This window comes from Galeopterus variegatus, unplaced genomic scaffold (genome assembly GCF_000696425.1).
Source record: "Galeopterus variegatus unplaced genomic scaffold, G_variegatus-3.0.2 Scaffold2085, whole genome shotgun sequence".
Lineage (NCBI taxonomy): Eukaryota > Metazoa > Chordata > Mammalia > Dermoptera > Cynocephalidae > Galeopterus > Galeopterus variegatus.
The window spans coordinates 244,019-267,995 of record NW_007728196.1 but is presented as its reverse complement, the minus strand read 5'-3'; the positions used below and the strand labels follow the sequence as shown (position 1 = coordinate 267,995).

The following is a 23,977-nucleotide window of genomic DNA, read 5'->3' as shown; positions in this document are numbered from 1 at the left end:
ATATTTTTTAAGGGTAACTGTGATTGTCTGAAGGCCACACTGATTGTGTGACCACCTTCACACTGTAGTTGGTCTTCCAGACCCTTTATGAGACATAGTCATCATCAGCGCCTCTCAAACTTTAATCCCTAGGGACCTTTAGGGATCTTGTGACAAGGCGAGGTCTGACTCAGTGGGTGTGGGTGGGTCCTGCATTTCCAGCCTGCTCCCAGTCATGGCGACGTGCTTGTCTGGAGACCACACTTTGAGCATCAGGGTCTGCTATACCAGACGTGCGCTCCTGCCCATCCCGCCCCTCCTCCCCTTATATAATCGCTCAATCCCACATCCCAGGGCTTTAAAGAGAACAGCTGCTTGAGGCCTCTTGTTTGCCAGGCTGTACTGGTTACCTCTCCCAGGGTGGCTGGGTAGGAACATGGCTGCTGAACCTGCACAACCCCGGAGGACAGGGCATAAGGCTTAGGGGGACTTCTTTCGGACTTGAAGCTGCTCTTAAGAGACAGCTCATTGTTACATCGCAAGGCTCAGCTGCTCACACAGTGAGAATTCTATTATCCTGAAAGCAAGGATGCAGCATTGATAACCAAGAAGCTTAGGAACACACTCTCAAGTTTTCTAAGGGACTAACTTTGTATCAGGCAAGGACTTGTACCCCAGAGTGAATTCTGGTTCATCTTCAAACCATGGAATTCTATGCTCAAATTAGCTCTGCATAGCTAAGTCTAGTTGTCAGTCCCTTTGCCGTTGTCATTTCAGCCAGCACTGATTATTGACCCCCACTGACTGAGGGCCATGAGACTGCTGGAGTTGGTGTTCAGATGGAGCCTGGCAAAGGGTCTGCTGGGGTGCACTGAGTAGCTTAACTTCATGACTTACATCAAGCATGGAGGTGGCATTTGGTGAAAGTTCTTCAAAGGTTTTGATTCTTTCCAAGCTGATGAATTTGAAGGCGTTTACATATCTAATGAAGAGGCAGAAAGAATAATCAAGATAAGAAAATATATCCAGCTTTGATTAGCGAAGAGACCGTGGGCACTGTATCCCAGCTAAGACGAACCAAAATATCAGGAGGAATTGTCTAAGTCCTGAGGCTCAGCTTTCCTGCCGTGTCCCTCTGGCAATCCTGATGGTAATGCCACTTTCTCCCACAGTTGTCAATTCACATTCCATAGTTTTGAGCAAAACCCCGGAGAGACTCACTCTGGTCTCTTGTGGAATCAGAAAATGCAGGGCCTAGAAGAGACCTGAGGCATCATCTGTTTTGAGCGCCCTGTGATAGATACAAAGGAGAGAAACGATGCCCAGGGAAGTGATTTCACTTTATTAACCACTTACACCGCCTACTTCCTAAAAGGATGTGAGGTCACAAATACAATGAACTGTTAAGGTTACACAGCTGACTTAATGGTATAATTGAGTACTAGGGCTAGTCTTGTACATTCTGTTCTGTGATTACATAGATTGCGAGAAATGGGTAGTATTTATATGACTTTGCTATAACTACTGACTTTTGTTGATGACCTATTAGGAAAGACCATCCTGTATGACAGGAATAAGACGTACTTCATAGGATTGTTCTGAGCCTAAAAGTAATTGGTAAAGTAATTGTGAAGAGCCTATCCCAGTGCCAGGTCACAGCATGTGTCTGTGTAACCATTAGCACCGAATGTGTTTAATACGTGTGTAACTATGAGTACCGAGTGCAGACCCCTGGCCAGTGGAGTCTCAATAAATACTTGTTCCTTTGCCCCTTCCTCAGTTTCCTTCACAGTAATGCAAGATACTATATTAGTTTATTAGGCAAGGGGCAAAAAGCCAGTTTTGTTTGTTTGCTTGTTTAGTTTTATCTAAGGTTTGATCAAAAAAGGTCAATGTAATGGGGAAACAACAGATGGGGGAAGGTTCTAAAATAAGATAAACTAAATAAACTCAAGAAAATGTAATGTCTCATGCTTTTTGTTTGTTTTTTCCCCCGCAACTGGCCAGTATAGGGATCAAACCCCGGACCTTGGCGTTACGATTAGCACCATGCTCTAACCGACTGAGATTATCCAGCCAGCCCACAATGTGTTATTCTTGATTGGATCCTGCTTTTAAAAAAAAGTGTAAAAGACACTTGGGGGAAATTATGGAAATTTGAATATTAATGATATTGAGAAATTTCTTTGGTGTGATAATTTTGGTGTGGTTACATAGGAGAATGTCTCTTACAAGACATATACCAAAGTATTTAGGGGTAAAGTGTTATAATGCCTTAAGCCCTCTTTAAAATGGTTTGGCAAAAAGAAAAATACACAGATACAAACATAAAGCATGTATAGACAAAACAGGGCAAAATGTTAACAACAGTTGAATTTAGGAAGTGGGAATATGGGTAATTATACAATTCTTTTTTTTTGGTATGTTTGAAAATTTATAGTAGAAAGGTGGGGAAAAGAAATCTTACCTGACATCATCAGAGCTTCCTGAATTAAACTTCGGAGCTGAAATACCTTCCTTGAAGAAGTCCTCAGAGAAGGCAGGAGTTGAGTATGTAAATCCACTGTTTCCTGTCAGTATGGCATTGAGTGGGATATAGTCTTTACCATCCTAAAATACCAAGATAAAGCTCTAATTGCACACATTTCTACTTCAGCCAATTTCTGTGAAGCATTATGTGAACTTCAACTATGTCATTTGTACAATCTTGGTTATATTTTGAGAAGATAGTTCTGTATACACACACACTTTTTTTTTAAACTGATCTCAGCTATTCTATTAATAGGTCTTAAAACAACAAACAAACACCCCCTTGACTTGCATTCAAATGCATATTTGGCCTTCTGATATTCCAGATAAATTTAGCTTTACCTGTTGCACATTTGCCTGAAGCAAATCGCCCAGTTTTTCCACAAGTTCTGCAAATCTTGGCCGTTCTTTCGGGTCTTTGTGCCAGCAGTCCAACATGATCTGATAGCTGGTGGGTAAAAGCACAGTAGAAATAGCTGGAGAGCACTAATAACTATAAGAATTTCCCTGTATGTTGCAAAGTGATGGGTGTCTTCATGCATATAAAGATCATGCATTTTTTAGTATTTGACACTGCTTCCTTTTTAGGACACATGAAAGACTGTTGGGGCTGGCAGTGGAAAACATATGCCTACCAAGGTAGACTAACAACCAACCCTCAGAGCTCATCAAGACCTAAGTTCTTTGGAGCACCTGTGGAGCAAGCAGAGCTACTTGGAAGGGGAGCACCATTGTTCACTGCAGTTTAATAGGAAGTGAACTCCTCCCCTCACTTCCAAAAGCAGAACGTCCTTAAAGTTAGAAAACTTAATCGAGCTACAAATGATCAATAAGCGAATAATTTGCGGAACTTTTTTCCACTCTCAGGCTGAAACAAATGTTGATTTGAGCTGGCTTCTTAAGAAGCATGTAGCATTTCCGCGTCCTCACAGACTGGTAAGAGAGGCACTGTGTACATGACCCACATCACTTCCAAAAGGGGAAGCCCACAAGAGTGGGAGCAGTTCCTTGGGCTCTGTGCAAGGTTCCTGTGTGTGGCTGATTATTTTCCCCCCAGCACTTCAAAGCTGCTCTTACAAACTGGCCTCCCACCACTCGAGGCAAAAAGTACAGGCTGGGCTTCTGGATATGAAAACACTTGTGTTAATATCACAGCGGCTAAATCTTATCCCGCGATTCCAATACCAGCAGGTTCCTCTGCGGCTCTTCTCTTATGTTTTGGACATAAAGGTACAGCGCTTAGCTCTTGCTCATGTCTGCACGGAGTAGAGGTCTGTACCTCCCCTCTCTCTGCAAAACGCATGCCAGAGGTGCGCGCGCACACACACACACACACACACACACACACACACACACTGGATTAAAGATTTATTCTCTTCGACGCACACACACACACACACACACACACACACACACACACACACACACTGGATTAAAGATTTATTCTCTTCGAACTTCAATTATTACGGCCCTCTGCTCTCTTCAAGGATGTTTATCATAAGTTATCTCTTCTCTCAGAAGATCGTCTGGACCAGAGCGGACTCTGATTGAGTCAGATCAAACTCTGAACGGTCTAGACTTTGGAACTAGGTCAGAAACAGGCCGTGAGCACTATGTGGGCAGGGACCTCACATCCATACCCCTCAACTGGCCCAGGGCCTGGCATATAAGCACTCAGTAAATATCTGCTGAAGGAAGTCAGACTGGTCTCTGGGATGAGACAGCTCTGCTCCTTCCATGAATTCTTCAGCCTTACTGCAGACATCATTTGTAGTGCTGGGAGCTGGGTGTTGCTGGGGGGAAAGCCTGAGAAGCTCCAGTACTCACCCTACCTCTGCCACTTCCTAGATGTGTGCCTTCAAGTTGCACCAACAGTTCCAGATATTTCTTAAGTATATCCCTATCTTGTTTCAAAGGATATGAGTTAATCGACAAAGATGGTAATAATACACAAAGGTTAAAAAAAATACTAGTAGGAAGGTAAAATAAAGAAAGTGGGTGAAGCTACAGGCAAAGTTAATATGTAAAATTTATATCATGATTCTGAATATTTTGACAGAGGCAGGCTCTAACATTCCAGGCAGCTGGTGAAAAGAGGGAATAATTATATCATGCACATAAGCCAGAAGTTTAAAAAACAAATGAACAATTGCTCAGAAGTAGTACAGCTATTCCTAGCACTGAAATCTGAAAGGAGGTTCCCACAGAACTCTCAGCAACACCATTACCAATCAGGCAATAATGACTTCATGCGGCTGTTTTGCACAAATGCTTTTCAATGTTGGCCAAAGCCTTAACAGAAAAAAATACCATTCAGTAATAACAATTTGAAGAGGCAAAACAGTGGGTTCCAGGTGTGTGTGTCCTAAGGTTCTGGTTTAACCCAAGGACAAAATTCTAGGTGCCCAGGGGAATGGAGGCACCATGTGGTGTATAGACCCCTTCTGTGGGCATTGGTCTTCAAAAGAAAGCTTTCCTAAAGTTGGGTGGCAGAATTCAGGGTCTATTTTCTGACAGGTGCCTGGCAAGTAGATTTCCTAAGTCTTTGATTAAGGGAAAGGGATACATAAAGATCATACAAAAATAGGAAAATCTGGGCCGGCCCGGTGGCGCACTGCGCTAGTGCGCCGCTTGGGAAGCGCGGCAGCGCTCCCGCCGAGGGTTCGGATCCCACATACAGACCGGTTCCTGCTCACTGGCTGAGCGAGGTGCGGGCGTGACGCCGAGGGTTGCGATCCCGTTGCCGGTCCCGGTCCGGTACGGGGGCGACACTGAGGGTTGCGATCCGTTGCCGGACACGGAAAAAGACAAAAAAAAAAAAAAGGAAAATCTGCAGTTCAGACGTGGTGATCTTTACATGCTCCTTGTCCAATGTCCAATCCTGTGGATAAGTCTCTTCTCAGAAGGCGATTCTGAGTTCCCTCTCACCCCTGTACTTCACATATGGTACCCATTATACCTGACTCCCGGGGGTGTGGTGGGAGTCAATGGGTTCCAGGAGCTGTGAGGGACCTTTGCACAGTGTGATGTGTGGGCCAATGTCAGGCACCACTGCGCTGGGACTCAATTTACAGAAACTGAGGACATTGGGAGTGAGGAAGGGGACTCTAACTCTCTAACTCTGAGCTGTTGTCCCTGCTCTCTGGGAGACACAGGACAGGTATCCACAGCACCCAAGGTCCCAACTGTCCCTGACCAGCAGCATCTTAGAGTGAGGGCTCTTGAGCACTTTTCCCTGAATGCTCCTGGATGCTCCCAGGACTGGCCATTTCAGGCACCCTGGACAAGCCTGCTAGTGCCCAAGATCAGAAGTAACATAAGACACACCATCTACACAATACTATAGGGACCTCATCATATGGTAAGTTTATACACTTTACTATTTATTGTGATAGGTGCAAAACAATATACTATAGAGACAGTCACTAGACAAAAGTCTGGGGTCCTCAGCCCAAGGTGCATTGGCTGTGGCAGAGGCTGGCCTGCTTCCGCCTTACCACACTCAAGCCTAGATGTCCCAGCCTCCTTTATCTCCAGCAATGAACAGGTTCTTGGAAGCAGATGAAAGGACATTGAATATATACCTAGATAATCTATAAAAGGCAGCCAAAGCAAGGAAGGCTTGAGCCAGGCAGACAGAAAGGGGCCCTGAGAGCAGGGGTAGGGACCACCCCGTCAAGCCAAGGCCTGGGCTTCTCTCCACCAGCATCGTCCTCTCACCACCAGCAGGAGCAGGCAGCTGTCTGGGAGATGCACCACCACAAGTAGGACCCTCCCCGGTTTCTCTGCTGAAACTAGCGAAAGGGACCACCTATACAACGACTTGCCGTTTTTTATGTTTGATTCTCAGTTTCTGATTTCTAGTTTCCACTCCTCTTGCCTAAGATTCAATGTGAATCATCTCTGCAAATACCAAAGGAAAAGGAAAAAAACCCAAAACATTCATTACTATTTCCTCATTGAAAGACATCTGATTAAACAGGCTCTGGGCAAGGAACCAATGATGCAGCATTGTACAACTTTACACCGCTAAGTAAGTAGGTCTAATAAAGTAAAGAGACATTATTTGCACCCAAGCCAGGGGTGAGGCGCCTGTGGGAAGATTTTCCTTTCCAAGCTATCCCCCAATTTCCCAAATGCACACCGCTTTAGGCCAAGTTCAGGTCACAGAATCCCATTTCTGAGAGCTGCACTCTGTCCTCACCCAGACTTTCCTACTGGAGGAACAAACAAGAAGGAAATTAATCCATCACCTTTTACATGTTTGAGAAAAGGGCTGAACATCTGGATTCTGGCCTTCTGAAGAAACCTTTCACAAAACTGCTTCTTACTTTTTAAAATTTCTACAATAAACTTCTCCCTCCCCAGTAGTAAGGAACCATACCTCTCCTCTCTACAGGTTGCTCAGGGCACAGGGGCGACCTGGGTGAGGTTTATGTAAAGACTTGAAGGCGTGATAAACTCCAAGGGAGCTTTTAGTCCAGAATTGATGTGACTTAGTACCTCTAGAGTTATTCTGCACCAGAACCTGGATAAGAATTGGAAATATACCGGGCCGGCCCGGTGGCGCACTGGAGAGTGCGCCGCTTGGGAGTGCGGCGGCGCTCCCGCCGAGGGTTCGGATCCCACATACAGACCGGTTCCCGCTCACTGGCTGAGCGCGGTGCGGGCGCAGCACCGAGGGTTGCGATCCCGTTGCCGGTCCCTGGTACGGGCGCAACACCAAGGGTTGCGATCCTGTTACCGGTCAGTAAAAAAAAAAAAAGACAAAAAAAGAATTGGAAATATACCGAGCAGGTATGTAGGATGGTGTTGTGGACTCTGGACTCAGACTGAATTTGCTAAACTTAGTAGCAATGTGGCCTTGGGCAAATCACTTAGGTGTTCTGTGCTTTGGTTTTCTCTGTAAAATGTAAAATGGAGATAGTAATAGCACCTACTTTATAGGGTTGTTATGAGCATTAGGTAAATTATGTCAAAGGTGCTTAAAACAGTATCTGGCACTTAGCACTAAATAACTAGTTAATAATATCGGATATTGCTATTTACTAATAACTTCAATTATTACTACTGTTAGTAGTGAGAACTTACTCTGAGATTATATGAAAGGTGGAAGGACTCATGCAATGCATTCAAAGCATGAGCGGGCATATCAGAGAACCATTTCTTCTGAGGATTGTGGGGTATGTTCCCAACTTCACAGCCCCTGTGGTCTAGGGAGATCAGTCCGGAGGACTGGGTTCTAAATCTGTCTCCTCTGCTGCTTAGCTGCAGAGGGCACAACGCTTCACCTCTCAGAGTCTTACTTTCAATTCCTGTCCAACTCAGATTATAATATCTGCCCTGCCTGCTCCTCAAGGTTGTTGGGAACTTCAAACGAGGCTGTGTGTGGGAAAACACTAGAAAACCATAAATAGCAAAGTGATCTCATTTTAAACCATGTCTCCTGGTGTTTGTCCCTCACCAAGTAAAAGGAATCAAGCAATTAAAAACTCTTAAGGCCTTCAACACCTTCCAGCCCAAATGTAGTCTGGGGATAATCTAGCTCCATCTCCAACTCTCAGAAAGAGACCTTACTTCAATCTCCCTGCACATTCCTGATGAGGACACCATGTAAGACTGACTGGGACAGGTTCCTTCCCTCTTCCCTGCACTCAGGTTGCTCCCCAGACCTGCCTTTGCAGCCTGAGTCCTCCCTGAGCCTCGTCCCAAGATGATGAAGGAAAGTGACAGTGACCTTGTCCTTGGTCAGGTCCACACTTCCTTCATTTCCTCTGACTCTTCCCCAAGAGCCTTCCTAGGGCTTCTGACAGGACCCATTGTGTGGGTGGACCGGGGAGGGCCGCCTGCCAGTTCAGGAAAGGTGGTGCCACCACAGGGAGGCCCAAGTCCTTGTCAGCAGCTCAATAAAACCACCAGTGTCATCAAATTCCTGCTCAGGTTTCAAAGTGTAAAACATCCCCAAAAGCTGAGGGAAAGTATCTGAGAGAGGCAGGCAAGTTCAGTGTGCACAATGGAGAAAGGCTTCACGTGGAGCCTGTCATCTTCCTAGTCACCAGAAGGCACTAGCCTGGTCCAGACAGCTCCAGACAGCTGCTGAGCCTACTCCTAAAAAATTCTAAATAAGTCGTATTGCCCATGTAGCCTTCTGGAGTATAACTACAACTTCAGTAAGGAAATTCTTTCCCTCTCCAGCCCCTCTTCCCCTGCAGAGCAAACCAACCCCTCATCGGTCTTCAGTGTGGATGGAAAACTGGTCAGTAGCACCTTCTAGCCTTTCATCCCTGTGGCTGCTTAGCTTATTTGGCTCCCATTTTATGAGTGAGGCCCAGGTCCTGCATCCAGTTCTTAGGTGGTCTATTAGTCTTGCCTGAATTCATACCTAGAACCTGAATTTCTAACTTCAGTTCCCAGCTAGAAGTCTTGAAAAGTCACGTTAGTGGTCAGGAAAGGAAATAGGTAGGGATGGATCAAAGACAATGTGCCTCACTTCTGGAAAACACTCCTGAACAGCTGGACCCAAGAGGGGATGAAGGGGGGGCATCCCTAAAAAAAGGGATACCCTTTGCATCTTCCAAGGCTGAGATTCTAAAAATCAACAGAACACTCCCTCTTAGAGATGCCCTGCTAGGAAGACAGCTGTCACATGGGGACTGGAGGAAGCCAAGGGCTCACATTTCAGGAGTGGCGCATTCAGGAGCCCTCATCCTCATGCCATCCTTCAGGCGACTGCAGAAGTCTTCATCCATTTGCACTCCTGGGTATGGAGACCCACCTGGAGGAGACAGTGTGGGAAAACGCAGGGTACATTATGGCTTGAGGGTAGAAAATATCATGAGAGGGCTATTCAGTGTTTCTTTCCTCCCTGGAAAGTGGTGTTTTAGTAATAAATTCCCAGTGATTAGAACAGATTTCAATGTACAGTGCAACCACAGAGTGGAGCAGCAAATCTTTTTGCTGGTGACACTCGCTTGGGTGGTGCTGGGTGTCTGATGCCCACAGCCCACTAGTTCCTATGGCTACTTCTCTGTTTGGTCAAGGAAAGGGGTGTCATCTGAAGGGTTCCCTTCCTTTACCCACATGGATCTCTAAAGAAATCCCATCATTAGAGACTAAATCCTTGGGTAATGAGCTTGTTTTTAAAAAGCCCATAGACTTGAGATAGGCTACTTATTGACCATTCATACCTCAGTGAGGATGATTTTGATCCACTACTAATTTATTTATTTATTTATTTTTGCAATGTAGTTGATTTTCGTGGCCCTTTACCAATTCCTCCCTTTCCCCCCCACTCCCCTCCCACACCCATAAACATCATATCTGTTCACTTATTTTAACAAGTTCAGGGAATTATTGTGATTATTGTGTCTTTTTTCCCCCATTTATGTTTGTATATTTATTGATTTATTTTTATTAGCTCCCACATATAAGTGAGAAGATGTGATATTTCTCTTTCTGTGCTTTGCTTATTTCACTTAACATAATTTTCTCTAAGTTCATCCATGTTGCTACGAATGGCAGTATTTCATTCTTTTTTTTACAGCAAAGTAGTATTCCATTGTGTAGATATACCACATTTTCCTTATCCATTTATTTGATGATGGGCATTTAGGCTGGTTCCAACTCTTGGCTATTGCAAATAGTGCTGCAATAAACATGGGAATACAGGTATCACTTCAACATGATGATTTCCATTCCTTTGGGTATATACCTATTGCTTTGCCTCACACAGGGAAGCCCATTTCTTCTGAGCAGTGAGACACACTGAAGGGGTTAATTTCCTGGAATCCTCAAGAGAGAGGCATTCCTCCTTGGGAAATTAACTCTGAACTGGGGTTTTGTCTCAGTATTTATTCACCAGGCCATAAAGTTACAGAAAAGGAACATAGGTAGAGTTATGGCTAAGTATAGTTTAACAATAGAAACTGGTAACATCAGTGAAATAACAAAGTAACATTCCATAATGCAATCTGCAAAAGATAAAGTTGATCCACCAACAAAAGCTTGTTCTTAGCAAATACTGTGTTTTCCTACAGTAGTTTCCTCAGTATTTTTACATAACAATAAAGCAACTTTCTTAACATATCAATCAGTAGGTTAACCTGCTCCAAGGACATCTGTTCTTGAGAGCCAGCAATTTTGCTGTGTTACAATTCTTTATCTTCAGCAGAGACTTTATTTTTATTTTTTTCCTTTTTGTCTTTTTTTGTGACTGGTAACGGGATTGCAACCCTCAGTGTTGCGCCCGTACTGCGACCGGCAACGGGATCGCAACCCTCGGTGTCGCGCCCGCACCGCGCTCAACCAGTGAGCGGACCGGTCTCTATATGGGATCTGAACCCTCGGCGGGAGCACAGCCATGCTCCCAAGCGCCGCACTCTACCGAGTGCGCCAACGGGCTGGCCCCTTCAGCAGAGACTTTAGCCTGGGGAAAGTTTCCTGTCTTTTGCAAGTTTAACATTTCTATATATAATTTAAAAAGTTAGGCTACGGCCGAGCCTGTGGCACACTCGGGAGAGTGAGGCGCTGGGAGCACAGCAGCGCTCCCGCTGTGGGTTTGGATCCTATATAGGGATGACCGGTGCGCTCACAGCGCTCACTGGCTGAGCGTGGTGCAGCCGGTCTCAAAAACAACAAAAAAAATAAAAAAATAAAAATAAAAATAAAAAGTTAGGCTAAACCTGAAACTGCAGGGCTTTGGAAACTAGGCCCTGTGAAATACATTTGCTTTATAAATGTTAGTATACTCCACATATAACCAGCCATTGGATAGCTGGGTCATGGCCAATCTATCTGTAATTGTTTGAGGAACCTCCATACAATTTCCCATAATGAATGCACCATTTTGCAGTCCCATTAACAGTGTAGGAGGGTTCCCTTTTCTCTGCATCCTTGCCAGCATTTACCATTCTCAGTCTTTTGGATATTAGCCAGCCTAACTGGAGTGAGATGGTATCTCAAAGTGATTTTGTTTGCATTTCTCAAATGCTGAGTGATGCTGAGTATTTTTTCATGTGTCTTTGGCCATTCACATATCTTCCTTCGAGAAATGCCTATTCAACTCCTTTGCCCATTTTCAAATTGGGTTACTTTTTTGTGTGTGTGTTAAGCTGTTTGAGTTCTTTGTATATTCTGGATATTAATCTTTTGTCAGATGCATATTTTGCAAATATCTTCTCCCACTCTGTTGATTGTCTTTTTACTCTATTGTTTCTTTCACTGTGCAGAAGCTTTTTAGTTTGATATGATCCCATTTGTTTATTTTTCCTGTGGTTTCCTGTGCTTTTGGGGTCATATTCATAAAATCTATGCTCAATCCTACTTCCTGAAGTGTTTCCTTTATGTTTTCTTTTAGGAGTTTTATTGTTTCAGGATGTATATTTAATGTTTTAATCCATTTTGAGTTGACTTTGGTATATGGAGTGAGGTATGGGTCTAGTTTCATTCTTCTACATATGGATGTCCAATTTTCCCAACACCATTTATTGAAGAGGCAGTCTCTTCACCCGTGTGTGTTCTTTGTGCCTTTGTCAAAGATCAGATGGTTGTAGGTGTATGGGTTGATTTCTGGGTTCTCTATTCTGTTCCATTGGTCTTTGTGTCTGTTTTTATTTACCATGCTGTTTTGGTTACTATAGCTTTGTAGTATAGTTTAAAGTCAGGTAGTGTTACCTCCAGCTTTTTTTTTTTTTGCTCAGGATTGCTTTGGCTATTCATAGCCTTTTATTATTCCATATGAATGTTAGAATTGTTTTTTCCACTTCTGTGAAGAATGTCATTGGTATTTTGATGGGGATTGCATTGTGATCTGTAGATAACTTTGAGTAGTATGGACACAGCCCTGAGGGACTAAAGTTGTGACAGGTCTGAGGGAAAGGGAACCTTGGGCTACAGGATGAGGCTGAATGGTATGTGGTGGGGGCTGCCAATGGTCAGGAGTCTGCAGACCTGAGGGTGCCAGAGGGGCCTAGATTTTGCCTTTTGCCAGTTTTACTGTCTAAGATTCCCCTGTAACCTTTGCTCTTAGAAGCATTCTTGGCTGGGGTAGGGGTGGGCAAGGTCTCCCAATTCACTGTCTTCCAGCCTTCAAACCTAGTCTATCTCAACATTTGTTTGTCTGCACTTTCCAGTGATTATTGCTGGTAGGAAGCAGCTGGGAGATATGTAGTGCCGGTAATGTGTCACTACGGGGCCACTGTGGCCACCAAGCTGCTTTCAAAGACTGGAAGCAACAGGTGTCTGTCATCAAAAGCAGGAGAATGATTTTTACACATTACAGGAAACAGGGATGTTACAGGGTGACGTTTATTTGCTGCAAAAGGCAAATTTTTGGCAAAGCCCAAACAACTCTTGGCTAGAACTTGAGTTTTGGAGGCCTCAGATCATCAGTGTGTGTCTGCAACCAGATGTGGGCTCTGTGTGTCTGTGTGTCTTCAACAAGGTTTCTAGTCACTCACAGTGGATGTTATTGCAAGCAGAGTAAGTATAACCAGGGTTTTTTATTGTTCATCCTGCATAAACCTGGCTCCAGGGCTGTATCATGTGCTAATATCAGAGGCATTTGAAAGACTTCCTGTTTCTAACACCTTGACATTGGTTCAGCTGCGCTTGTCAGTGCTTTTCCTAAGGAGAAATTTTGAGGAGGCAGGTGATTCAGGGAGGGAGTATGTAAGGGCATTAGAGATCGAGGTGTGTGAGGAATTAGGAGAAGGGGCAAAGGACAGAGAAAGATAAATCTGGCTTCATATTTTATACTCGAGGCCGAGCCTGTGGCGCACTCAGGAGAGTGCGGCTCTGGGAGCGCAGCAGCGCTCCCACCGCGGGTTCGGATCCTATATAGGGATGGCCGGTGCGATGCGCTCACTGGCTGAGCAAGGTGCGGCGGGTCACAAAAAGGACAAAAAAAAAAAATTTTATACTCGTCTGACCTTGTTCTTGATCATATAGACCATTTTTACAGTATGAGACACACATACACACACCATTACTCATCTGAGATTGTACATGGACCCATGCCTCAAAAATGGTTTTCGATTGTTTTAGGTGCTGATCCAAAGGTTCTGTCTATCTTGACAACACTCAGCAGAGGATGCAGAAATTTACTTCTGGGCTATTTGATCTCTTTCTTCCCCCAAATTTACCTAAGGAGAAGATTTCCCACAGCAACACTCCATAAGACCACACGTCACTCTTGGTGCTGTAGATTTTGTCAAAGATAGATTCAGGGGCCATCCATTTCAGAGGAAGTCGAGTCTGGAAGAGGACAAGGGGGCCTTGAGCAGAAGGACATGAAAACAAAGCACATTCAACCTAACTGCCTGTGGGTCGCCTCCCAGATAATACTTGACCCAAAAACCATTGCCTAGAGCAGCTATGGTTTCCTAATACCAGGAAAAGTCTTCCTGCATGCAGTGTTATGTAAAAGAGGGAGCTGTGCTATTCTGAGTCCTGTGAAGGCAGTGCGTGTTTAGTGAGCCTCTCTGATGTGTCCAGCATGGCCTAACTCTGCAGCTCTTGTAAGAAATCCTTCTCCCAAAGAAAGCCTGCGCTTCACAGGGACATTCAGGGCTTGGAAAAGAATGATCTGAATTAGAAGACATCTGAAAATTGGTGGTGATTTGTAGGAATTTTTCATTTTGAAAGGCATTCCTATGCAAAAAGACAGGACTTGAAAAGTCACTGAATGGGAAGAGTGGGCAAAAAAGCATTGGGATGGAGGAAGGTGATGGACATTAGAGAAGATACTGCTGTTTTTCAAGTGTGCAGACAAATCTTCCTTCTCTTCCAAGTATCAGAAGTCCCAGTGAGTTAGCCTTGCCACTTTAGATGGATAGGGGCTGTTGAGAAGTGTGGGACAATGGAGAGACGAAGAGGAAAACGGGAGGGGCTGAAAGAGACACAGATGGCTAGAAGAGAGGGACAGACCGACAGGTAGATGCCATCTTTGCAGACCAGGATTCCAAGGAAAGTTGGTTTTTTTCTCTTTTATGAAGAGACTGTGGAGCAGTGGTTCTCAAAGTATGATCCTGGGACCAGATGTGCCAGCATTACCCAGAAACTTGTTAGAAATTCAGATTCTCAGGTTCCACCCAAGATTTACTGAATCAAAAACTCTGGGGGTGGGGCCCAGCAACTGTAGTGTAACAAGCCTTCCGGGTGATTTGTACATTCACTGAAGCTGAGAACCACTACTGAAGAGTAATCATCAGAGCACTGACATAAGCTTAAGTCCTCAGGGTATAGGCTGGAGAAGGGAGGACACAGGAGGTCACCCACAAAAGTAAAAAATAGCACTGTGTTCAAAAACGAGTGGGAAGACAAGCCGTGCGAGCCAGCAGGGAGATGCGAAGTATGGAAGGCATGCATGGGAGGTAAACTATTTCCTCCCTAGGGAGATAATACTAATCGCCTCCCCCACCCTTTCCTAAGATACATACACCTGCTGAATCAATCATCCGGGTTTATTTGAGAGAAAATGTCCAAGCTGTTCTTTCTAGCAGTACAGGGAACTCCCACAGGAGTCAAGGGAGGGAATGATATGTTCTCACCAGGGCCCCACTAAACCCTACTCAGGTTGGCAAGTCTCAGGCAGCACTGCCCAAAGGACAGGTACCAAGTCAGGGATTAGAGAAGAATAGAACCAGGAGACAGTGGCCTTTCTGAGCCCCACGCAAGGACACTCTGGTACACAGCTCATCTGGACAGCTTGCCTTCATAGAAAGCACATGATGGTGTTCAGGGACTACTGCTGAGGAAGTGTAAATATTTACCAAGGGCTTCAGTCTGTGGTTTAAAAACGACAGGGTATAAATGAGTCAAATAAACATCAAACCAACTCACATCTCCTTTTCTCACATAATCAGGGTTCTTATAAATATCCCGGGCGAGGCCAAAATCACAAATCTTCACCACATTGTTCTCAGATAAAAGAATGTTCCGTGCAGCCAAGTCCCGATGAATGCACTATAATAAAACAGTTGCATAATCAACGCATTTCCTTAATCTAACCAACAAATTTCCCGTGCCTTCTCTGTCATTCTGAATTTGAGGATCCATTTCAAATGCTGTGAGGGAAGTGACTCTCAGTGCACATGGAATTATCATAAGCCTGAAGCGCTTCTTTACAAATAAAAGTCCCCAGAGGCCACAAAGTCAAGAAATGCTCTCAATCCACTGGACTACTGTTTTGCAGACAGCATCCTGGTCAACAAAGTTGGCAATCTGAGTTTTACCAGTGAGCAAAACTTCCCCACAGCCTTTCATCCTGAGCGGCTGAGATCAGATCTCTATCCAGCTGCCATCTGTGGGAGGATGTATTAAGAGAATGGATGTATAAGAGAAGCTCTCCTGTGAACACATATTCTAAGATTCTGGCCAACTTCGAAAATATGCCACAGGGCACAGTAGAGTGTGATTGCCAAGTGCATCCTGCTTGAAACCTGGTGAGGTTTTCCCTTAGAATTAAGTTATACCCTTTGGTATCCAAGGCTCATCATTCTCAAAATTCCTCATTCAGGGCAAATTAAGGCACTGTGGTGATGTCTGTTCTCCATTTAAGGACATAGGTATAAGCAAGTACTAGGAAAAATGGATTTACAGCAAAGGTATGTGTCCAGGCCTGGCAAAGAAGAAAAACAGAAGAGAGGCTGACCTTTCTNACTCATCTGAGATTGTACATGGACCCATGCCTCAAAAATGGTTTTCGATTGTTTTAGGTGCTGATCCAAAGGTTCTGTCTATCTTGACAACACTCAGCAGAGGATGCAGAAATTTACTTCTGGGCTATTTGATCTCTTTCTTCCCCCAAATTTACCTAAGGAGAAGATTTCCCACAGCAACACTCCATAAGACCACACGTCACTCTTGGTGCTGTAGATTTTGTCAAAGATAGATTCAGGGGCCATCCATTTCAGAGGAAGTCGAGTCTGGAAGAGGACAAGGGGGCCTTGAGCAGAAGGACATGAAAACAAAGCACATTCAACCTAACTGCCTGTGGGTCGCCTCCCAGATAATACTTGACCCAAAAACCATTGCCTAGAGCAGCTATGGTTTCCTAATACCAGGAAAAGTCTTCCTGCATGCAGTGTTATGTAAAAGAGGGAGCTGTGCTATTCTGAGTCCTGTGAAGGCAGTGCGTGTTTAGTGAGCCTCTCTGATGTGTCCAGCATGGCCTAACTCTGCAGCTCTTGTAAGAAATCCTTCTCCCAAAGAAAGCCTGCGCTTCACAGGGACATTCAGGGCTTGGAAAAGAATGATCTGAATTAGAAGACATCTGAAAATTGGTGGTGATTTGTAGGAATTTTTCATTTTGAAAGGCATTCCTATGCAAAAAGACAGGACTTGAAAAGTCACTGAATGGGAAGAGTGGGCAAAAAAGCATTGGGATGGAGGAAGGTGATGGACATTAGAGAAGATACTGCTGTTTTTCAAGTGTGCAGACAAATCTTCCTTCTCTTCCAAGTATCAGAAGTCCCAGTGAGTTAGCCTTGCCACTTTAGATGGATAGGGGCTGTTGAGAAGTGTGGGACAATGGAGAGACGAAGAGGAAAACGGGAGGGGCTGAAAGAGACACAGATGGCTAGAAGAGAGGGACAGACCGACAGGTAGATGCCATCTTTGCAGACCAGGATTCCAAGGAAAGTTGGTTTTTTTCTCTTTTATGAAGAGACTGTGGAGCAGTGGTTCTCAAAGTATGATCTTGGGACCAGATGTGCCAGCATTACCCAGAAACTTGTTAGAAATTCAGATTCTCAGGTTCCACCCAAGATTTACTGAATCAAAAACTCTGGGGGTGGGGCCCAGCAACTGTAGTGTAACAAGCCTTCCGGGTGATTTGTACATTCACTGAAGCTGAGAACCACTACTGAAGAGTAATCATCAGAGCACTGACATAAGCTTAAGTCCTCAGGGTATAGGCTGGAGAAGGGAGGACACAGGAGGTCACCCACAAAAGTAAAAAATAGCACTGTGTTCAAAAACGAGTGGGAAGACAAGCCGTGCGAGCCAGCAGGGAGATGCGAAGTATGGAAGGCATGCATGGGAGGTAAACTATTTCCTCCCTAGGGAGATAATACTAATCGCCTCCCCCACCCTTTCCTAAGATACATACACCTGCTGAATCAATCATCCGGGTTTATTTGAGAGAAAATGTCCAAGCTGTTCTTTCTAGCAGTACAGGGAACTCCCACAGGAGTCAAGGGAGGGAATGATATGTTCTCACCAGGGCCCCACTAAACCCTACTCAGGTTGGCAAGTCTCAGGCAGCACTGCCCAAAGGACAGGTACCAAGTCAGGGATTAGAGAAGAATAGAACCAGGAGACAGTGGCCTTTCTGAGCCCCACGCAAGGACACTCTGGTACACAGCTCATCTGGACAAACCCTACTCAGGTTGGCAAGTCTCAGGCAGCACTGCCCAAAGGACAGGTACCAAGTCAGGGGTTAGAGAAGAATAGAACCAGGAGACAGTGGCCTTTCTGAGCCCCACGCAAGGGCACTCTGGTACACAGCTCATCTGGACCGCTTGCCTTCATAGAAAGCACATGATGGTGTTCAGGGACTACTGCTGAGGAAGTGTAAATATTTACCAAGGGCTTCAGTCTGTGGTTTAAAAACGACAGGGTATAAATGAGTCAAATAAACATCAAACCAACTCACATCTCCTTTTCTCACATAATCAGGGTTCTTATAAATATCCCGGGCGAGGCCAAAATCACAAATCTTCACCACATTGTTCTCAGATAAAAGAATGTTCCGTGCAGCCAAGTCCCGATGAATGCACTATAATAAAACAGTTGCATAATCAACGCATTTCCTTAATCTAACCAACAAATTTCCCGTGCCTTCTCTGTCATTCTGAATTTGAGGATCCATTTCAAATGCTGTGAGGGAAGTGACTCTCAGTGCACATGGAATTATCATAAGCCTGAAGCGCTTCTTTACAAATAAAAGTCCCCAGAGGCCACAAAGTCAAGAAATGCTCTCAATCCACTGGACTACTGTTTTGCAGACAGCATCCTGGTCAACAAAGTTGGCAATCTGAGTTTTACCAGTGAGCAAAACTTCCCCACAGCCTTTCATCCTGAGCGGCTGAGATCAGATCTCTATCCAGCTGCCATCTGTGGGAGGATGTATTAAGAGAATGGATGTATAAGAGAAGCTCTCCTGTGAACACATATTCTAAGATTCTGGCCAACTTCGAAAATATGCCACAGGGCACAGTAGAGTGTGATTGCCAAGTGCATCCTGCTTGAAACCTGGTGAGGTTTTCCCTTAGAATTAAGTTATACCCTTTGGTATCCAAGGCTCATCATTCTCAAAATTCCTCATTCAGGGCAAATTAAGGCACTGTGGTGATGTCTGTTCTCCATTTAAGGACATAGGTATAAGCAAGTACTAGGAAAAATGGATTTACAGCAAAGGTATGTGTCCAGGCCTGGCAAAGAAGAAAAACAGAAGAGAGGCTGACCTTTCTGGAAGACAAAAACTCCATGCCTCTGGCCACTTGAAAACTGTAAGAAATCAGATCTTCCATAGTGATGGGCTGCTTGTAGAAATCATCAGAATCTGGAAAGCATTAGAACCATAACTGTTTGTGAAGGTTCCTGTTATTCCACGAAATCCCAGTTTATTGGAACAATGTTAACAAAACATAAAATAAACCAACAAGTAGATCAGAGTTCATTTTCAAGAACATTTGAGTTTCAACGTGAACATCAGATTTTTCCAGGCCTCCAGCCCATTTTACCCAAGCATGGGGGGAGGGGGATGATCATTTAAGACAAACAGGCCTGAGGGGAGACAATTATACAGTTCCCTGTCAAAATTAGTAACTCTGTAAATAATCTTAATTCAAATCTTATCTCCTCAGGATATTACCCTCAGAGTCTCCCACGGATGTTTATTAGGGTGATAAAAAAGACAAAAATTTCAGAGATGCACATTATGCTGTAAAAATATCTCAGACTGTAGGACAGGAAGGAATTAATACCTACCCTCCTCTTCCTCAACATCACTCAGACTTTTATCTTCCTGAAACCCGGAGCTCGCAAAGCTCTCACTGCTGGTGACGCTATCTAGTCTTGGTTTCTTGCCATGCTCCAGGTCTGGCTCCATTTTTTCTTTCTTAGGCTCCACATGTAATGCTGCATCCTTTGAACAGACCAAGAAGGACATGGATGAAAGCGTGCTCCAGCAACGGGGGAATCTGGCTGCACATGCGGGCAACTGCCTGAGTTGGCAGAGCATAGTTCCACACAATGGATAGTGAATTAGCGTCGAGGGTCTTATGGTGGCCAGGTATCTGGCCACCTCTGGGGTTGTAAAGTCTATCTTCCTCTTGACTGGGCTTCTAGAAAGCATCTCGGTTCAGATAAAAGAACATTAATAGCAGCTGGTATTTACTGAATGCTTATTCTGTGAGAGCCAGTATATTAAAAGCTTAGGTATGTTTTCTCATTTAATCTTTCCGACAATTTTATGAAGTAGTTCTTACTTACACACGGAGAAAGAGGTTCAGAGAAGTAATCCAAAGTCATACACAGCTAGTAAATGGCAAAGCTTGAACCCAGCTGTGGCATCCTAAGAGTGCCATTAACCACTTTTCCATACCACATGCCATCTTGTGAAAGGTGAAATGAATGTCAGAAAAGGACCCTGCTGTGCACTTGGGGCTTCACTTTGTAATCCTTACAAGAAGTTATAAGAGGAGGCTGTAGTTACCAAGTTCTCTGGTTTCCTTGGGGAAGGAGGGAACATGAACATTTTTCCCACTTCCATTCAAAACAAAGATACAGTTCGATTCTAACAAGGGTAGAAAGGCCTTTCAATCTGGACTGGGCATTCAAGCCCTGGTTTGTAATCCGGCTCCATTCGTCATGCGATCTTGGCCAAGTCACCTTACTTTCCAGGGTTTCATTTTCTGCATCTGAAAAGCACTATCGCCCCATTATTTTATGACTCATAGGAAAGGAGTTGTTGGTTCTGGGTGTTCATATGGAACCAGAAAAGATTTTTATTGTCTTTAGTAGTTCATCTAGTAACCATAACACTAGAAACTTAGCACGTCCAGTAGCTTCATGACTGAACCATGTACCTAGCCTCGATTCTTCTAGATGGCAATACTGAGACAGAGGCTCACTGTCCCTTGATCCACCTGCACGGTGTGGCAGTGCTAGGATTAGCCAGCATCCTCACCCTTCCTTGGCTAATCTAGAAATGTCACAAGGCAGGAGTGATCCCTCCACTAGAGGGCACAGTGGGAGCAAGCAGAGGACAGGAGGACTCTTCAGGAGAGACAGCCCTAACACATTCTGAAAGTGTAAAACGGATCGAGGTTCCTGCCCCCTGAAAAGAGACCCTCCCATGCTGCAGAGGGAGGCAGGCCTCAGGGTGAACACCCACTGCCGCTGCAGGCAACCCATCTGAGGGCAGGTAAAGAATATCACTATTTGTTATTGTGTCTCTGTGGCGGAGGTAGGTTTGATTCTGCTCAGTTGGGAATTGGAATTTTATTTTTCACAAGACCCGTCCCAGGGCAGAAGGCAGCAGGGAAAGTGCTGGCAATGAGGTGGGGAGAAAAGTACTCCAAGGGCTCAGTCAGGGCTCAGCCCCATGAAAACTCTCTCTGGACGGCCTTCTTCCTCAGGTCTCCCAGGAGTCACAGCCCAGGCCATGTCCCTAAGGACAAAAACTCAAGCTCCCTCACCCCTGGATCAATGGTATATTCAGCCTTCTTTATTGGTAAGCATCTCTGCTAAATAAAGGTTAATTTACCGAACTCTTGGGACTCTGGCAGAATACAGTCAATTTATTACAAATAATATGTAAGGATCCTGGTGAGTTTATTTGAAAAATGAATTATCCCATTTCAATTTAGCCTTTTTGTTTTGTTTTTCCCTCACCTTTTCTTTATCTTATTTTAGGTTTCAAATATGAAAGATAGCTGTGGGTTTTCCATGAAAACACTAAGCTCCACCAAGCTGCACAGGGAGGCAAATCATTAAATATAGCCAGAGAAGGAAGCAAACTCTTCAAAACAAAGGACGCACAAACCCAAACGTTCCATCCTGCCCAGGTCCCTAGGGCGTTCTGCTGGCTTGGCTCTTCCTTAAGACAGGCCAGCATTTCAGGACTGAAGGGAATTAGCACTTCTTTCAGCCCAGGGTACCACTTGTCAGTGTTTATTTTTCTTTTTTCACCTTATCCATTATGGTGCACAGAACAAGCACTGGAAGGGGAGTTAAGAGAGCTGGATTTTTTTCTCCCCCTGACTTTACCTCATGGCAGGTGTGTGTCTTTAAGCCAATCACTTGACTTCACTGGGCACATCTGTAATCTGAGAGTGTGAACTATTTGATCACAAAGATCCCTTTCAGCTTCAAGATTCTATATATGAGAGGGTCTGGCTTAAAACTGGGGAAAATATGTTCTTACATACTTATTGCCAGGTTGGCAGAACACCCGTGTTTTTGGTTAGATCAAAGTTTGGGGGATGAAAGAACAGGCCAGCTGTCCAGTGGTTCTTTGCACTTGTGTGACAGAGATGGGCAACATAATTAGATATCTGACACTTTATCCACCATATAGATCCGTGTATTAAGTTGGACTCAACCAATCTTTCTATGTTAGCGGGTCAATGATGATGATGATGGTAACGATTAACATTTATTGAGTGCTCAACTAAGATTTTGATTCTCCCAACAATCCCACCAGTTGGGTTCTATTATTAACTCCATGAAATAAATTAGGAAACTGAAACTTAGACTGAGTAACTTGCCCAAGGACCCAGATTTCATGAGAGGTAGAGACAGGATTTAAATCTAGGAAGTCTGATTCCACAGTCTGAGTGTGTAACCACTGTATTATACAGATTTGTCACTAATGTTGCTAATTACTGGTGAATAATGTTCAAACACTGTTCCCTGGACTTTTCCAGCCCTGAGATGGACACAGCAGTTTTAGTAAATTATTTCTTCTCCGTTCAATAATCTCATTTAAGCCTTGGTTGCTCTCAGGTCTTGGACCCAGGTTTTCCTTTTATCACACAGCTTTCTGGTTCAGCATGTGTGTAGGGATGACTAGGTGTGAGGGTGTGAGGAAGTGGGAGAAAGGGCAGTAGGAAGGGAAGAAAATGATTTCTATCACTGGTCTATCGTTCACTGTATAAGTCATTCAGTTGATGGTGTCCTTAATTCTTCTAATCTAATAAGTGGAGGCAATTATATTTGTTATCATCTTTCTTCAAAAAACAAGTGACTTGTTCGTGTGTGTGTTATATATGGAGGAAGATAAAGAGAAATATATTTAAAGATGACCAGTAAATTTAACTCCCCAATCATTGCTGCATACACTGGAATCAAATGATTCCTTGTGCTATACACAAAAGATTGTAACAGATTAGCATGGAATGAAACCACAAAAAAAGGAGAAAGAGCAGAGATTGAGTTTTAAGCCTAATCATCAATAGAACAATATAGGTTTCTCTTGCTTTATGCTGCTACTGCCTAAATGGAAACTCATTGCTCTCTTTTAAAAATGCTAATCTTTAAAATCCTTACCTTGTTAAGAAAGAATAAGTCACGTTTGCTCTTGAGGTAGTTGGACAGATTTCCATATTTGCAGTATTCAACAATCACCATTAGAGGCCCTGCAAGCAAAACAGCATGTGCTCAGCCACCCCAAACCAGTCGCCATTTGCCAGCCTTCAGCCTGCCTGATAAACCTCAAACAAACCTGTCTTTATTTCAGGGAGACCGAGGGATGCAACTTAGAGATGACAGACCCATGGATGCTGTGACTTTTACCCATTTAACCTGAGAAGGGGGTTAAAAAATACAAAAGAAATAGTAGAAAATGGAGGCTGGGTTGGTGACAGGAAACAGTAGTAGGAGAGAAATAACTTTGAGGAGGAGAGAGGCAAAAGCCAGGGCTCATAACTGGCTATCAGCCACCCTCCCTCTCTGTCTTTTAGCCAGACTCTGGCGAGTAGAGGGGCTTCTGGTCACTGTTACACCAGCCCCAGCACTGTTAATTAGCTCCTTCCTCCCTCCCAGGGCAGAGAACAGGCTACCTGGCCTGTCTCTCCCCAGCAGCACAATGCCTGGTGGTGTCTGCACATAGTTTGCCTGGGGCTTACGAGAGACTCTAGAGCAGGAGTCTTTTGTAAAGGACCAGACAGTAAATATTTTAGGCTTTGCAGACAAGTATTCAGTTCTGCCTTTGTAGCGTGAAAACAGCCATAAATAATACAACCAAATGAGTATGACTGTGCTCCAATAAAACTTTATAAACACAGAAATTTGAATTTCACATAATTTCACCTGTCACAAAACACTATTCTTTTGATCCTCCCGAACCCCATTTTAAAAAGTGACAGCACTCTGAGCTCATAGGCTGGCTGTCGTTTGCCAAACCCTGGTCTAAAAGAAGCAGAAGGACACACAAATAAACCGGGGGGGGGGGGGGGGGGGG

The 23,977-nt window shown here is 44.3% G+C and overlaps 1 protein-coding gene across 1 annotated transcript in view; it reads right to left on the bottom strand.

Moving 5' to 3' along the window:
* Window positions 1-23,977, bottom strand: part of FLT1 (fms-related tyrosine kinase 1) — a 174,786-nt gene that overhangs the window by 5,532 nt on the left and 145,277 nt on the right. Inside the window, exons 20-28 of the mRNA XM_008580419.1 lie at window positions 23,065-23,153; window positions 19,501-19,657; window positions 18,975-19,072; window positions 18,164-18,286; window positions 16,322-16,433; window positions 9,184-9,283; window positions 2,851-2,956; window positions 2,447-2,589; window positions 877-961 (exon numbers count right to left, since the gene is read on the bottom strand). Of these exons, the coding sequence (XP_008578641.1) occupies window positions 877-961; window positions 2,447-2,589; window positions 2,851-2,956; window positions 9,184-9,283; window positions 16,322-16,433; window positions 18,164-18,286; window positions 18,975-19,072; window positions 19,501-19,657; window positions 23,065-23,153 (1,013 nt within the window). The remainder of the gene's footprint in view (window positions 1-876; window positions 962-2,446; window positions 2,590-2,850; window positions 2,957-9,183; window positions 9,284-16,321; window positions 16,434-18,163; window positions 18,287-18,974; window positions 19,073-19,500; window positions 19,658-23,064; window positions 23,154-23,977) is intronic.